General features: G+C 39.6%; 2 protein-coding genes across 3 annotated transcripts in view; one reads left to right on the forward strand and one right to left on the reverse strand.

The window, feature by feature from the left end:
- rnf13 (ring finger protein 13) overlaps positions 1-5,661 on the forward strand; it is a 38,291-nt gene extending 32,630 nt beyond the window's left edge. Inside the window, exons 9-10 of the mRNA XM_061033714.1 lie at positions 3,769-3,849; positions 4,262-5,661. Coding sequence (XP_060889697.1) covers positions 3,769-3,849; positions 4,262-4,638 — 458 coding nt within the window. The 3' untranslated portion in view covers positions 4,639-5,661. The remainder of the gene's footprint in view (positions 1-3,768; positions 3,850-4,261) is intronic.
- Positions 5,662-7,000: 1,339 nt separating this feature from the next.
- On the reverse strand, positions 7,001-14,922 carry pfn2b (profilin 2b). 2 transcript variants are annotated; one of them, XM_061033715.1, is made up of 3 exons: positions 14,590-14,912; positions 11,620-11,812; positions 7,001-8,885 (listed from the first exon to the last, which is right to left on the reverse strand). In XM_061033715.1, the coding sequence occupies exons 1-3, from the start codon at positions 14,716-14,718 to the stop codon at positions 8,788-8,790; spliced, it is 420 nt and encodes a 139-aa protein (XP_060889698.1). In that variant the 5' UTR covers positions 14,719-14,912; the 3' UTR covers positions 7,001-8,787. The 2 variants fall into 2 exon arrangements, with proteins under 2 accessions (XP_060889698.1, XP_060889699.1); XM_061033716.1 differs by lacking the exon at positions 7,001-8,885 and adding an exon at positions 8,892-9,273 and having other exon boundaries at positions 14,590-14,922.
- Between the last annotated feature and the right edge of the window lie 967 nt (positions 14,923-15,889).

The raw sequence follows: 15,889 nt of genomic DNA on the forward strand, positions 1-15,889 counted from the left end.
AGGGATTGTTTTCAACTTAAGTTTAATACGATAAAGGCTGGACTCTTTCATCAACCTCTGACCTCCAGTCTAATCCCTCCCTGCGTATGATGAGTCACTCCACCCCTTCGATCGGCCTCAAAGCAGGGAGATGAACGCACACACACACGCTGAAGAGAGCAGCTGCAGTGTCTCAGCCATCGGTGTGTGAGGCATGTTGATGTCAGTACAGAGGAGCCCTCTCTGTCTCTCAGTTCACTGGCCTCGGTGCCAGCTGCCCTCGTCTGGTTGGCTCAAGCTGTGTCGGACTGTGCTGTAGTTTTTTTTTTTTTGTTACACAGTTTTTCTGTCACCGTCTCTTCATTTGGCTGCTTGCTACGCAAACTCACCGCTCATCTGGAGTTCAGTAGGACAGCGTGGATCCTCTGAGAGCAGAGAATGCTGGCAGGGCTTGCTGACTAATGAAAAATAAGAGAGAAGAGGAGCTGCAGTAGCTCACAAAGCCGTCGACGATGTGCTACTGGCCCCAAAACATAAATGGGAAGGGATTCCCAGCAGCTGAACAGTGCACACACTGCCAAAACTATTTTTCAACTATCTAAAAAATATTTAACCACCAAACTACAACTCCACTTAAAAACAAAAGAAATTCCACAATATACCAACACCCTTTGTCTTCATCAGGCATCTAAATCTATATCTTTTTTTCACACCTTTTTTTGCCATTACTGAGCATGTGTTCAATCAAGAGGAATTATTTTCCTTTTCTATTTCATCGCATGCTGCTGGCAACTCTTGTACTGTACCTGTGAGAGTCTTCTCAGCCCACGTATGCACATCACAGTAACGTCATGATTTAAATTGATCATTGGTAGAAAAAGTGTAGAAATGAGGAGTGGGAAATGCCCGCTGCAGGCTCTTTGATCAGTCATTTGCTCGGTGGTGAGGGATGACCAGAGTGTGAATGATGTTCTGCTGCAGAGTGCTGCGCTGCATGTTTCTCACTGGATACAGAGTCCAGGGACCGTTTGAGTCATTCTGAAGTCTCTGCAGTCCACTCGGATCGTTTGTTTGTTTTTACAAAAAAACATTACACATTATTTAATTCCGTCAAGCACATAAAACAGGCAGCAATGTTGTGCTGGTTCAGTGGAAGTTCAGATGATCACCAGATACTAATGATGTCACAGTACAGACTAAACTATATGACCATATACAGAAAGCCTTTTGTGTTCATATAGCATGAAATACTGTTGTGAAGATTTGTTAATTATGTTCTAGAAAAACACAAAAAAAGTAATAGAAATGAAAGAATACTTACTACAACTCCAGTCGTATTTTTGTTGCTTTTGCCATGCCATGTCAGTTTTAAATGAACTGCTCATGACACAAATTATTGAAATTTACACACACATCTTACTTTCACAGGTTAGTCATAAAAACAGGCTCATCAGATGATCATCCACTTTGTAAACAAGACAACAGCTTAACCAAAGTATATAAATCAGTTTAGAAAATATAACACTGTTAGTATAGAATTATTATTATCTTAAAGAAGGACAGACAAAAGTAAAGTCATACGAAAGTTGTAAAAGAAAACAAAAATTGTTTGTGTTGAACATTTTAAACGATACCCAGCTCTGTTTTATCTCCGCAGGGCAGAGTTCATAGAGCCAATGAACTTTTGTAGTCAGAATAGCTCAGTTACTGCCACATGTGAGCATTTCCTGCCTGTATAATGGAGCCATGCCGGCAAAATCATTCCTCTCCCTCACTCAGGCTGTCTACCACTGACCCGTGAGAAAGAGGAAAAGATGGAAGCTGCTTATCTTATCTCAAATGAAAAGAAGACAAGTGTTTGATACAAAAAAAAAGAAAGATAGGGATGAACTTAAAGGAGATGTTTAGATGAGGAAAAAACAGAACTGTAAGGAGGGGAGAGGGAGCTGAATACAAGTTGAAGTTGCTGACGGGAAGAGAGAGAGAAGGAAGGGGGGGTTGGGGGGTTATGGTCTATGTGACTCCCCATCCTTATACGGTCACATGCAGCCCTGGCATGGACACAGAGAGCTCAGTTGGGAAAAACATGCTCATTTAGAGCTTACATAAACACACCGACCCACAGTCCCGCTCACTCCTCCCTCCCTCCAGCCCGAGCAGGGAAGAGGAGGAAAAGGAGAAGAACGCTGTGGAATTTGAAAGGGAGTGCGTCGATAAATTCCTGAGCTTTTACAGCACAGAGGTCCATGCGCCTCCTGTAAAATGAGGAGATTCAGCACTAGTGGTTAAGCAGCAAATCTCCCTGCAGGATGGGAGTTAGATGAGACCTTTTGAAGAAAGTGAATAGAGTTAAAGTACACTCGTTTGGCAGCTGGAGTTCCTTTTTTCCTGAGTCGTCAATGATCCACCTGACGTCAGCAGTCTTCAGGAAACATAAAAACAACCTAATCCTCTTGTGCTTTTAAAATAGACACAGTGACACATGGTCACACATTGTCTCCTCATTGTCTCCTAGTTGTCTTTATAACCCAAGATGAGCAATATACAATTCTAAAGAATAACTTTATACTTATTCTCCTCAAGTTAACCATTATTTGATGAACTGTACAGGGCAGTGCTTTTGTGCATTATCACATACAGTACCACCAGTTGATGCAGAAAAAATAAATAGCTATTTGTTGTCTGAAGTCAGGTTTATGTATCAATCTCTGAATACACCATACTACTTAATTTTTTTTATTTCAATTACATTTTTTTATTTTTTATTTGAAAAAAAAATAAAAACAAAGTATAAAAAAATAATTTCAGCCTTCCTGCTGTAAGAATTACAGCCCGACCGATTAATCGGCCAGCCGATAATATCGCCCGATGTTAGCTTATCAAGTGACTATCGGTATCTCCGATATGCGCCCATATTACTAGATTAATTCACCAGTCAAATAGCATTTCATTTGAGCATCATTGTATTACACTAGCAGTTCTCTTTCTGGTTTTCATCAGAAGAGTGTATTATATGGAATATAACAAGCAGTGTCACTCTCCAGAGTGTGAATCAGTGATGTGCATCTTGTCTTCATTATGTCTTTCCCACAAATGTTTGATCTGCATTTGAGCAATCAACGCAATAATTGTGTATATCTACATCTATCTATCTCTATAGATCAAACATAAATCTAAGAAAGATATCAGCCAATATATAGGTATCGGAGTTTTTTTCTCCACCCAATATTCATAGCGCTGTCGCTCCCAAAAATTCCCATATCGGTCAGGCGCTAGGAAGAATGGATTTAAAGCTATTATGGATATGTCAGAGCTGTACAGGTATTTGAAGATTAAGGTACTTTCACTGGCCAATAAGAAATGAGAATTATAAATTATTATTAAGATCTTTCTAATGTGTTCAGTTAAAAGTAGTCAGAAGATAATCCAACTTGTCTTCTTAGCCAGAGGAAAATAAACTTCTATGATTATGATTAGCAGTATGTTTTTTTAGAGCCATACAGGTATCTGAGAATAATGAACATCTTCTGGCCAATAGGAAACTAGTCCAATTAAAGCTCGTTAAAGCACTTTTATAATTTATCCAGTTAGAAGCAGTCCAAAGATAAAAATCTTTTGTCTTTATCCACGGGGACAACTAGGAAACTTGAAGCTTTGAGTGTAAATGTAATGCTCTAAATGTTTTTTCAGAGTCGTTACTGTTAGTGTCAGTATTGTTAATGTATTTTCATTATCATAACTATCTGAAAATAATGTGCTTCTAATGGCATCTTGTTGTTTCTTACCCAGGGGACAACTATGATGTATGCGCCATCTGTCTGGACGAGTATGAAGAAGGTGACAAGCTCAGAGTCCTGCCGTGTTCCCACGGTGAGTGTGACTGAATATGAACTGCATGTGACCCGTTGACCTCTCTTGACAAGCTCGTTCCACAGCAATCTCAAAGTCAAAGACCTCAGTGTTGCAGTGTCACAGGCAAGCTGATGACATCTCTTTGTGCTAAAGCCCTATCTTGCAAACCTTTTGGCCTAACAAATCTTTTTTGGCAGATTTGAAAGTTCATCATGTATTCAGCAAGATCAAATCACAATAAGCTGACACTAAAGTGAGGGAACATGCCACTTGTTAATATGATCAATTGATTGTTAGTTTTAGTATTTGAAAATTCCAAAAATGTCATATATGGCCGGATTATCTTTTTAAGTAGAAGAAACAATATGGAGTCGTTGGGGTCTGTATTTTTAAGATCTTTAGTTGTTGTTTTTTTTGTTCCTGTCTCTAGCCTACCACAGTAAGTGTGTGGACCCCTGGCTGACCAAAACTAAGAAGACCTGTCCAGTGTGCAAGCAGAAAGTGGTCCCCTCACAGGGGGACTCTGACTCGGATTCAGAGGAAGGGGAGAGCAGCCCCGAGGAGAACGAGGAGGTTTCGGAGAGCACCCCTCTTTTGCGCTCTCTGGCCTCCACCAGCGCCCACTCCTTTGGTACCATGTCAGCGGCGTCACGCTCAGACCCTGAGCAAGAGTCCTCCGAGTACGAGGACGATGAGCTGGACAGCAGCGACAGCGAGGAGGAGGTCACCGTGGAAACTGTGGTAGTGCAGATGCAGCAGCCGTGCTCTGAAGGCCATGACCAGGAGGACGACCTGCCCCGAGCTTGACTGATTGTTGGTTGGCCGATCAACAAAGCCTGCCCCCCCCCCCCACCCTCTTGCATACCTCACAGCCGCAGAGACTTTTGGGGTTACCAAACAGATTAATCATCTGATTACTTCTTTCTCTCACCGCTTACAAGACGCAGTTATATATCCACCATCCAGTTTTATTTTTAACATGATTATGGACATATCGCTGATGACACTGTCATGAGCTGACCTGCTTGGCACATTAGAAGGCACAGGTGATGTACAGTAGACTGGTATACTGTAACTAGTCATAAACAGAGGAAATAGAAAATCAAACTTGACACCAAGTTTAATAAAATGTGTATATAAAAATTGAGATCACAATAAGTTACATCTCTTTAGTTATCTCCTGTTCTGTATGTTTCAGATGATAGGGGACGTTTCATTATTGTACATACAGTTACACTGACACACCATGAACCGCTATGCAGCATCCTTTTTGTAAACTTACATTAAGCAAGTATAGAAACATTTAAAGCCACAGCTCTATGTTTTTTTTTTTTTTTTTGCCAATTTATTTCTAGCCTGATGTATGACGGAGCCTTTAGGTGCTCCTGTCTGTTCTGTGCCACAGTTTCTCTGTTACAAAAAATGATTCACTTTAAGACAAACTGAAGCGAAACCAGTTTGGGAAACACATTCAAAGCAAAGAATGTCATTCTCTGTGAGACAAGTTACGTTGTGACGCCAGTTTAAACGTGTGGGGAAGAAACACGGGTGAAAACTGTGTCCACACTGCCTGTGGTTAACTTCATTAGGCTGCTCCAGACCTATCACCTCTTTACACAGATATCGTTTGATTGGCCTTCTAATACATATTTAACTTGACTTAATCTCATTTTAATATGGCTTATAATAACCATTGACTTTTGTTTTCACAATATTGAATGATTTTTGTTCATGAAACCTCTCGCCTTTTTTCAGTTGATGTATTTTGTCTTGTTTTCCTGCTCCTGTATCTACTCTGAATTCACTTCAATAAATGAAAATTACACTCGACGAGGAAACTTGAATGGTCAATGATTAACTTTGTCAGTCTTATGCATACTTTTTTTTTTTTTACTTCCATCTAAAGTACCTTCCCTTTCATTGTATTCAACTTTTCAAGTGTGTTCAAGTGGGGTTGTTGCAGATAACATACAGGCTGCTATAAACTTTTTAAGTGGAAGGACCTTACGGAAATCAGCTCATTTCACTTTGTCTCATTTGTGAGTGACATTTTTTGTTGTCAAATAACACTTATTTCTTAGAGCACACTTTTGACCTCCCTTCACAGCATAAGCATCTGTAAGTAAGTGTCTGGCTGGAGATCTGTGTTGCTTTTGTAGGGTTCCCATTACTATTTCCTCCTGGCCGTATAATAAAAAGGCTTAGAAGTCCTTCTGGGTACAGGTGTTCAAAATAATCTAATAGCATCTGCTATAAACATTATGATACATCCTAACTTTTAAACGTGTCTGTGTACTGCATCTGTTCCTATGAAATACACCACAAATTAATGATAGAAAACAGTCAAGTCTCAAGACAAGTTGCTGGAGTTTCAATCACATCATATGAACTTCTTCAACTCGTGTTTGTGGGGGATCTTAGCCTTTGTTTGATAGGACAGCTGGAGGGAGACTGGACGTGTGGGGATGATTTGCACCAAACAGCATCAGGTCTAGGGAGTACAAATTGCCACTGCTATGATAAGAACTGCCTTTGTGAAATGGGCGCCTGCTCTTCAGAGCTAGATCAGCGCCCGAAGTTGTAACATTAGTACATCTGGGGCACACCTGATCAAAAATTAAGTTCAACATCAACATCTTCATTCACCCAAAGAGAATAATTTATAAATGAATCTTACAATAATGTAATGTTTATTAAACAGCTTTTACCAAAGTAGTTCTTTGTTTCAAAGAACACCAAAATGTAACATTATTTACACTAATTCATTTATTTTAAAGAAATCAGCTATTATAATCAGACTAAACAGACATTTCTCCTGGCCTATTTCTAGCGACAGATAACTGAATGATCTACGAACTATTGGTTTTTAATTTGTTCCATAGATTCGAGGTTTATTTGCAGTGGCTCCAACACTTTGACTAACCTTGGACACTCCTGTCCAACCTAATGAAATTTAAAACTGGACATCATTCTAATGTTTTGGGACAGTCGGGCTACCCTTTGAATGTACAGTATTTTCTATATTGTGCTAAGCTAACCAGCGTCATGTTTACAAAGACGTGTTACAATATTGTCGTGCAAGTGTAACACTTCCTTAACATTTTAAAATAATCCTTTAAAAAAAAAAAAGGGACAGACTGTTATTTGAATAAAGGACAACAAACATTGATCTGGTTGGAATAAATTTATTTGATCTGTCTGTAAACAAGGTGATAAATCAATTTATGGCATTTCTTGTTTTTATGCATATGAAATCAGATGCATTAAAGAGACTGTATCCCAGATGTAAGAAAAAAGAGAGGTGAGGAAAAAAGGAAATAAATCAGCAAACAGGACTTGAAACAGGTTATTGTTTTGAGTACACATACACAAGGCCTAAACAGTGGAGCTGAAGCTTAAAAAAAAGAAAAGTGCCAATGAAATGACTTTTAGTGGACAGTGAGTAAAATCCATCTTACAACAGCTACAGATCTCTATATTATGGCACAGGATACACAGGTTCTGCAGTCAAGTTTTCAACAAGACAACCAGAGGCGTCTTTTTTCCAACCGTTCTCATCTCCCATTGAGTGTCGTTTTTACGTTTGATAGTGTTTTTTGGAGGTGGACATTACAGTTAGCAGTACTGAGCATGGACAGACCGTGTGATAACCCAGAGCTCAGCTGACTATAGAGCAGAAGGCAATTTATTCCACAGTTTTGTAGTTGTCAACATATGGTGGGTTTGTACAAATGCAGTCGCTTGTTTTCTAAACAATAAAGAAAAAAGAAAAAAAATGACAATTTACTTCATATAGTCCCACCCTTACCATCCCGGTAGCTTCATATTTTTTACCATAGTGAGTATTACTGCCTGGTTAGCATCTTTTGTCAGAAAAAGTTAGCAGTCATCCTTCACATGATTTAGAGCAATTGTATAAACACCCGATCTTCGACTACACTTGGTCCTATACAAAAGAAAGAAAAAAAAAACCTGGACACATTCCAGATGGTTATATGCTGGGATTTCTACTGTCCAAAAATGGCAGCCTTTTAAAAAAAAAAACTAAATCAAAAAAGAAAATATATATTACAGGAGCTGGCAAACATAAACAGTATTAAGTGCCTGAGCCATTGTTACTGTGGAATGTCCATGGGGTTTTTTTCATGTAGTAAGGGAAGGTGTGATGGTGAGAGGAGAGGTTTACAGCATCTTGACGACACCAGTGCTCGCTAATGATCATTAACTGAGCTGTGCCCCCACCCTTTAATAAAAAGGTTATAAAGGACAGAGCCGTGAATCTGAAAGGAGGGGGGACAAAAGGACCTGTTCAGTGACATCTGGTTGTTTGATGAAGATGAGTCTGTGAGGTTAGTAGTGTAGTCTGCTTTGAGCAAACAGGATGAGGAAACATGAAGCTGGAAGGAACTTTATGGGGGGGGGGGGGGGGGGGGGGAGAATCTAGATATGCACGCAGTGTGCCCTCCCAAAGATGATTTGGGGGAGGGGTTAAAAGAGGAAGACATGACGAGCTTGGCTAAAGCTCAAGTGCTCCAAAGGCATTGGGGAGGGGGTGTGTATGATTGGGTTTGGGAGGAATTAGGCAACGGGCACTATGACGTGATAGAAAAAGAAATGTCTACTTCAGAAACGACACGGTCGCCTTCCTTATACGAGTGTTTGGCCAGAATCTTTTTGCTGGTCTTGGTTACGTACAGATTTGTCATGACACCCTGTTAGCAACATGTTCATCTTTGCTATGGATCAACTTATAGTGCTTGAGAGGGAACAAGTACACAGCGCAGGTGTGCTGGGGAAGGGGGGGGGGATGACAAAAAAATACAGGATAACAAATAGGTAGGAGAAAAGGCAGAAGAAAAAAATAAAAACAAATTAACTACCAACTAGGACTGGAAGTAGTGTGAAATGCAACAGGGTGGTAAGGATGAGCTGCTAGGTGGCTGGGTACAGGCTGCTTTAGTATCCGGACTTCCTCAGGTACTCAGCCATCTGAAATGCTTTCTTGTTGAGCTGCCCTCCATGGACACCTTCCTTCCCCATGACAACAACCAATGCTGGAGTACACAAAAGGAAAAAAAAATAAAATAAATGAACAGACATGATGATAGCAGGACTTGAAAATAAAATACCTTTTTAGTAGACAGAGTGTGAACTCTGTATATTAGAAATGCTCCTGGGATTTTTTTAATTTTTTAATTGGGGCTGTTGGACAGGAAACATTGACTCGACAGTTAAGATATTTTTTGTTTTGCTTTTTTTACATTTTGTGGCTTTTTTTTTTGTTTTCTTTTCCTTGTGTTTTTTTTCTCTCTCCCTCAACTATACCACATAAGCTACATCAAAACTAAAACCCTGAATCCCTCAAGTATTTTGCCATCGAGTATGCCTTCTTATTCAATCCGCCTCCATGGACCCCTTCTTTGCCCATTACCAAGACCAAAACTGAAAGAAAAGAGACAGATAAGGGACATTTAGAGAAGGTACAGAGATCACACCAGTGAAAAGAGAAGAGCACAGAGCCAAAAAGCAGCATGCAGACAAGACGACAGAGGACTACACGGAAACAAAAACAAAGCGACGCTTTGGTCAGACAGCTTAGTCTTTACATTCATTTTCTCATCAGTGCTGCTGGTGGTGAAACAAGACAGTAGACATTACACTTAGAAGACAGAGCGTGAGTACTGCAGGAGAATACATGTAAAGGAGGCATGCAAAGCCGTTTACGGATTAATCAGGCAAAGATCAGAGCACTAGTATATACAATGCCATGTCTACTTTCATTTCTATAGACTTCCACCAAGAGCAAGAGTATGTGTTTGTTAACTACAGAAAACTATGTCAGTCTGATCTGGCCTCACAAGAAGTATTACTATAAGACAGGAGTCAAACTAAGTGACAATTTGACAAGATCCAGGCTAGGATTTAGGAAGGCAAGAGTCACAATACTGATGATTATCGTTCTACAATACGTATGTGTGAAAACTCTTCTGTTGGTGAGCATAATGATTGAATATAAATTGTCTTTTGTGTATTCATCAAGTGTATTTCGTATGACTTGCTGTGACAAAAAGGCAAAGTATATGAGGGGGAAATGTAGCTTCACTCATCCAAATAGCTTCAAAATCAGCTTCTTGCTTTATTCTAGTTGAAAAACAGACAAGATAGTTTGGATATTGGACCAATATAAGAGGCTGATGGTGCAGGAGAACATTAGTATTCATCTCCCTGTCTATACTACTAACCAACTTAACTGCACACAACTTGTAGAGAGTATCCTTTATTGTCTCATCTGTAATCAATATACACCATGCCAGCAGCAAAGAACAGGAAAGTGAAGCTTCTACTTAATACTAACAACCAACACTAATAGAGCACACATGCAGAGACAGTAGCATGCTTGTGGTACCTCTCCTCAATACATGTAAAAGCCCTGAAGTGCCTGAATAAGTCTTTTATCATTATAAACACAGTGGAAGCATGTGAGCAGGGGAACAGATCCAAACTTTAGAGGGCAGGGTGTGTGTTAACCAGGAAGAAGGAAGAGAAGATGCATGCAGTTCAGGGAGTTTTAAAGGGAATCCTGGCCCAAAGAGAGAGCCCAGTATGTGAAGAGAAGGAACCAGTTAGTCTCACCTCAACATTTTAGCAGTGTCTGGGAATAGTTGGGAGGACAGGGCATTGGGGCCCACACAGGCAACATGAAAACTGGCACAACTCTCAGGCATAGTACATAATGAAATTTTACCTTAAATCTCTTAAACTGGTACTTTTTTGTTGGGATACAAAATATAACAGTCGTTGCAAATGCAATGAGCAGTTTCCTCTAAGACAGCAATGTGTATTCAAAACCATTTTAAAGATTACAATATCAGGTTATCACATTTTGCCTCCAATCTTGATAAACATGAAATATTAATTTATATTTTTGCACATTCACTTTCAGCATGTTAACTAAATGTTATTATCATTTTTTTAATAAGGTAAAGATCTGCGACCCTTGTGGGAAAAGTGTTTCAGCTCTACAGAGCAGAAAACATACACCAGACTTACTGTTGTTCTGGCTTTAAGCATCCAGCTTGTTAAAGTTACAGCTAACTAAAACCTTCAATTTGACTTGACTCACCACTTCGGACTGAACAGTAGCCAAAAATCTATTTAATACCTCATTAAACATTTTGAATTTTCACACAAGTTAAGAATATTAGTTCTTAATTTGTGTGAAGAATATTATTAATTATATTTCACAAGTTTTTTTAATGAAGACATTCAAATCTAAATAACAGAATAGGAAAAATGTTAACTATATGGGAATAAATAAAAGTCTACATTCATAATTTCTTATTAGACAATTACCGTACAACAGATAGAAACCACAGAAGTGAAGTATGTTATTTTGTTGGATGTGCATTGGTCAACCTAAACTTTCTTATATATGCTTACTTAAAGTAAATTAGGTTAAATTTAACAGCATTGTGGAAACAGGGTCATCATTTCATGACCTCTTAGATATTAACATACCCTTCTGTGCTAAAACAAAGCAAGTATTTCTGAAAAAATAACTTCAGATGAAATGTTATCAGTGGACACTCAATAATAACATACATGAGATTCACAGAATTGTAATAAGTCATATATTGAGGAAAGGTGGACTCAAGGTTTATCCCACATGCATGGACAACACCGAGATTATAAATGTTGCTACACTAACAGAACTACATAAAAGCAGGCTACTGTGTCACTTTTAACACGACTAAAATGTACAACGACAACACTGAACATGGGTCTTACCTTTGCCAGCTCTGCCTACAGAAACGTTGTAGGTTGGCTCTCCTCCTTGACTCTTTGTCCTGATGTCCATTGTCCAGTCGCCGTCAATTTGGAGGCTGTCTCTGATTACGGAGCACTTTTTATTGCCTAGGGTCATCCCAGAGGTAAAGAATGCCTCTCGGTCCTTTCCTATTAACACGTCGATTTCTTCAGGCTAGAGGGGAACACAAAAATCTAAAGGTCAGGTACAATTCATATCTCTGCCAGTTGTCTTAATGCAAAACATCAATTGCCTTTGTTGAACAGAATTCTAATGTATTGATCTAAAGTCTGGTGCTGGTGAGCTACTTTAGACAACTGGTGTACCACAGAAACTCTATTTTCAGCTACAAGCTATAATTAAAAAAGCTAATGAGTTAATTATTGATGTAGAGATTGGAACTCTGTACTGTGGCCAATTCTCAAGTATTTGGTCAAGAAATCGTGTGCTGTTGAGAACTGATGCCCATGTGTTTCATTATACAGATATATATAGAGTTAACTGATGCCTCTACATTGAGGGATACTGTTTGCAGGGCTAGTTCATAAAACCTTTCATAATAAGTCGATATAAGGCCTGTAATCTAGAACTTTACATACCCTGCACAAGTTCAGCAGCTAAATTATGAGTTTATTAAGTAAACTTCATATGCAGCAATGTGATCCAAGTAAACTAAGGGCGTGGTCACACTGGCCATCTGTACCGTGCCGTACTCAAGCGCGATTGGCTCAACTTAAAAATGTACAAAACTTGAATCACCAAAAGGCCTGCCAGTCTCACTTGAAAAAGCAGACACCAGATATTAATAAAAAATAAATGGGAATTGCCTGATTTCAGTTACACAGGATCTTTAAAAAGACCAAATAGAGAATAGGGCTACTTCTGTAGCTATCCCAGCTGCTTAAAAACAATGTTATCAAACTCTGATAACTCAAGTCTGGTTGAAATCTAAGAGTTTTTCAGATTTGTAATTTGATAAATCACTTTTTAATTGACTAAAAAAGACAAACTCCTGGAGTTAAATAATGATAAATGCTGTGAAGAGGGACTGTTTTTCACCATTTTTAACTTTTCATTCAATTCGGACCAAAAAAAACATGAGATCACGGATACAAAGCAGAGTATGAGCATGGAGCTGTTACAAAAGTTTGAGGCTTTCAATTCATCCTCCTTTATTTAAGTTCTCGGAGAGATCATTCATGGTACTAAAGTGTTGAATAAAAGGTGTCAAAATGGGGGGAAAAAAAGGTTCATGGTGGGTCTAAAGACACGATGAGATAACATTATAAACAGGAGGGACTCGTGAAATCTCAGAGGCCTCCTAAAGCCAACAAAAACATCATGCTGATAAACCTCCCACAAGGCCTGACCACTGCTAATAATCCACTTCTTTTTAAGATCCGATGCTTAAACACAAAATGCATGTAAGCGCACTGCAGTTTTTGGTTTATCAGACGAGGTTTCTGCCAGACAAAAGGCGTCGCCCTCGACTCCAGAACTGCACAGTCATGGCACACATGAAACCCTGGAGGGGGGAAAAAAAATGTAAACCCTGGCTCCGATCACGTTAGCATAGTGGCTAGCTGCATGCAGGGGCCTTGTAAAGCTGTACAGAATTAAACTGCTTTGCCATTTAGGGAAAACTTTTTTTTTTTTTTATCCCCCCCCCCCCCCCCCCCCCACATGAACACATGAAACGTGCAGCATTGACACAGCTACACTTACAGAAACGTGAACCACCAGGTCTGGAGGTAACAGGCTGCAGGATGCATTTAGCTACGTGCTCTTTATGCAGCATGAAAAATCACAATTATGGATATCTGTACGATTTTTCGTCTTTGGAGAAAAACACACAATCCCTGCCCCCCGGTGGTCGAGCGGACACTCCCATCAGCAGCACCGTGCTTAATGGTTCACCCGGTTTGTAGCACAGATTATCATTTTTACAGAAACACACAAACTCGACGCAATTACACAAAACAGCATGACTTATAAACACTTACCAACAAAAAAATATATTAAATAAAAAAAAATGATTGGCTGATAATTTATTTAACAGACAAAATGGAGGCTCAAGGAAGCGAACGAAGATGATTGTTTTGTCACAGTAAATTTACATTAAAGCTTCAATCCGCTTGATATTTCTACACGATGAGTTATAAAGCAAAGAGAAGGAAAAGCTTAAAATGAAAACCCGACACACGCCGCCTTGTTTAAGTCCAAATGAACCAAATGAATAAGAAACTGGGAGTGTATCCGCCATATTGGGGCGGTAGTGGCGGCGTGATTCACAGAAGCAGAAAGGGGGGAAAAGACGGACCGCTTCACGTCCTCTGCGCCTCACAGCACCGCTTCACAGTTGCGCTGTTAGCGTTAGCTCCGTAATGATTTTCCAATGAGGAGGATGACCGGCCTGATTTTTTTTTTTTTTTTTTTTTTTTAAGCTAGCCGCAAGCTACAGTCTGCTAATCAATGTTAACAGCTTAAAGACACTGTTTAAGTTGTTTTTTAAAAAGACAAAAACATTTAAAAAAAACCCGGATTGGTAGTGAAAGTGGGATCTGCTTTTTGTCCCGAGTTGCTCTTTTTCCAGTCTTGCCCGGTGTAACGAGAAAACACGGCTACTTACCTTTAGCCGTTTTAGCCCCTAGTTCGCGGTAAAGCTTTGTAAATGTTTCAGGGTTTTCATGTGTTGCCTTTTTTTTCTTTTTAAATAAAATAAATCCACATAAGTATTTAAATGGACGGGGACCGGTATATGACCAATAAAGGCGATAAAATGCATCCTGTGTGGGACCACCGGACACCATGTGTACCATCCACTGCTCCCCTTTATCCTCATTCAACGAGGCCCTGTCTATGCAGTCACACAAAAACAAGCAATACAATTCTTAATTTTCCTCTTGAGTTTTTCCCACATAGTGACACACACACAAAAAAAGCGTACTCACCGTTATGTTGGCAAAGGTACCGCCGCTAAACGATGACCAGACGTATTTGGCGTCATGGTACCCAACAATGGCCGCGTCCTGGCAGCTGCCATCACTCATCAGGTTGTCCACGTAGCTTTGCCAGGACATTTTTTATGAAATTAGTTACAAGATGAAAAATATGAAGAGTCAAGTAAGTTCACAAACGTCTCTTGATGCGACGAAGAAAAACTGTGAGGAAGCTGTAATCAGCGATGGTTTAACGGGCCTCCAGCAAGTAGAACCCCCCCGGCTCCGTCACGTCCCGGCTTTCTTCTGGTCTAGGCAACGAAGAGAAGCCGCTGCTATCGGACAGGAGCTTGGGTGTAGTCCTCACTGTATCACTCCGCCTAAGTAGTTGTTCGCCCCGCTGCCTCGTTGCAAAATTATACTGCACAGCGGATGAATACATCATGGCAAAAATCAGCACAGCCTACTTTTCTCCACCTCATCAGAGACGGCTTCAACATAGCTTCCATCTTTCAACTTAAAGGGCTTTGAAATTGTCATGTACTACTCGATATGTATATTTCACACTTAATTTAAAAGTATCAGAATCGTGTTATTTAATGTCAAGTATGTTACACATGTGTGGAATTTGACTTGTTGTTTTGGTGCAAAAACATAAACAATTTAACATATAGCCTAAGTAGAATAAAAAATAAAATATAAAACACAACATTTCTACAAAGTGGTGCAATGCATGTGCTGTACAGTTGTACAGATATGTGACTGATTAAGGTTGGGTGAAAATATCTTAAAGTGTAAAATTACGCACAATGTGCAGTGTGAACAGTGAATACTCAAATCCAGTGCTGTTAAAGTAAAATCTGATTTAGCCTTAACATTAATGTGATGTTTGCTGCCTATGGAGCTGTATAAAGTCTGTGTCATGTGGGGGGTGGGAGAGGGTAGGGGCATTTGAAATTAACTTAAATGAATTTATTTTTAAAGTGTACAATATGAAACATGCATGGTGCCATTTTACATATTGTACCAGAGTAATCTTAAAGCTTGAATACATCTTCAGTCTCTTGGCAGGTCGAAATGGAAACATCACAAAGTTATAAAACAACAAAGAAAAAAATCAGACTATAACAAATATAACACAAATAATATTGAGGCTGGCAGCAGAGGGAAAGAGACTGGTCTTGTCGGGTGAGGTTTTGGTCCTGATGGACCATAGCCTCTTGCTGTAGGGGAGTGTCTCAAAGAGGTTGTGTCTTTGGTGAGAGAGGATGGCCACAATTTTACCTGCACGCCTCAGGGTCCTGGAGGTCAT

Source organism: Labrus mixtus, chromosome 3 (assembly GCF_963584025.1).
Source record: "Labrus mixtus chromosome 3, fLabMix1.1, whole genome shotgun sequence".
Taxonomy (NCBI): domain Eukaryota; kingdom Metazoa; phylum Chordata; class Actinopteri; order Labriformes; family Labridae; genus Labrus; species Labrus mixtus.

Bases quoted from the DNA above. Each gene is read 5' to 3' on its own strand.
- pfn2b (XM_061033715.1), bottom strand. From the start codon at position 14,718: ATGTCCTGGCAAAGCTACGTGGACAACCTGATGAGTGATGGCAGCTGC. The intron at 11,813-14,589 runs GTGAGTACGCTT...GTTCCCCTCTAG, and splicing joins GTACCTTTGCCAACATAACG to CCTGAAGAAATCGACGTGTT. The intron at 8,886-11,619 runs GTAAGACCCATG...TGTGTACTCCAG, and splicing joins TGTAGGCAGAGCTGGCAAAG to CATTGGTTGTTGTCATGGGG.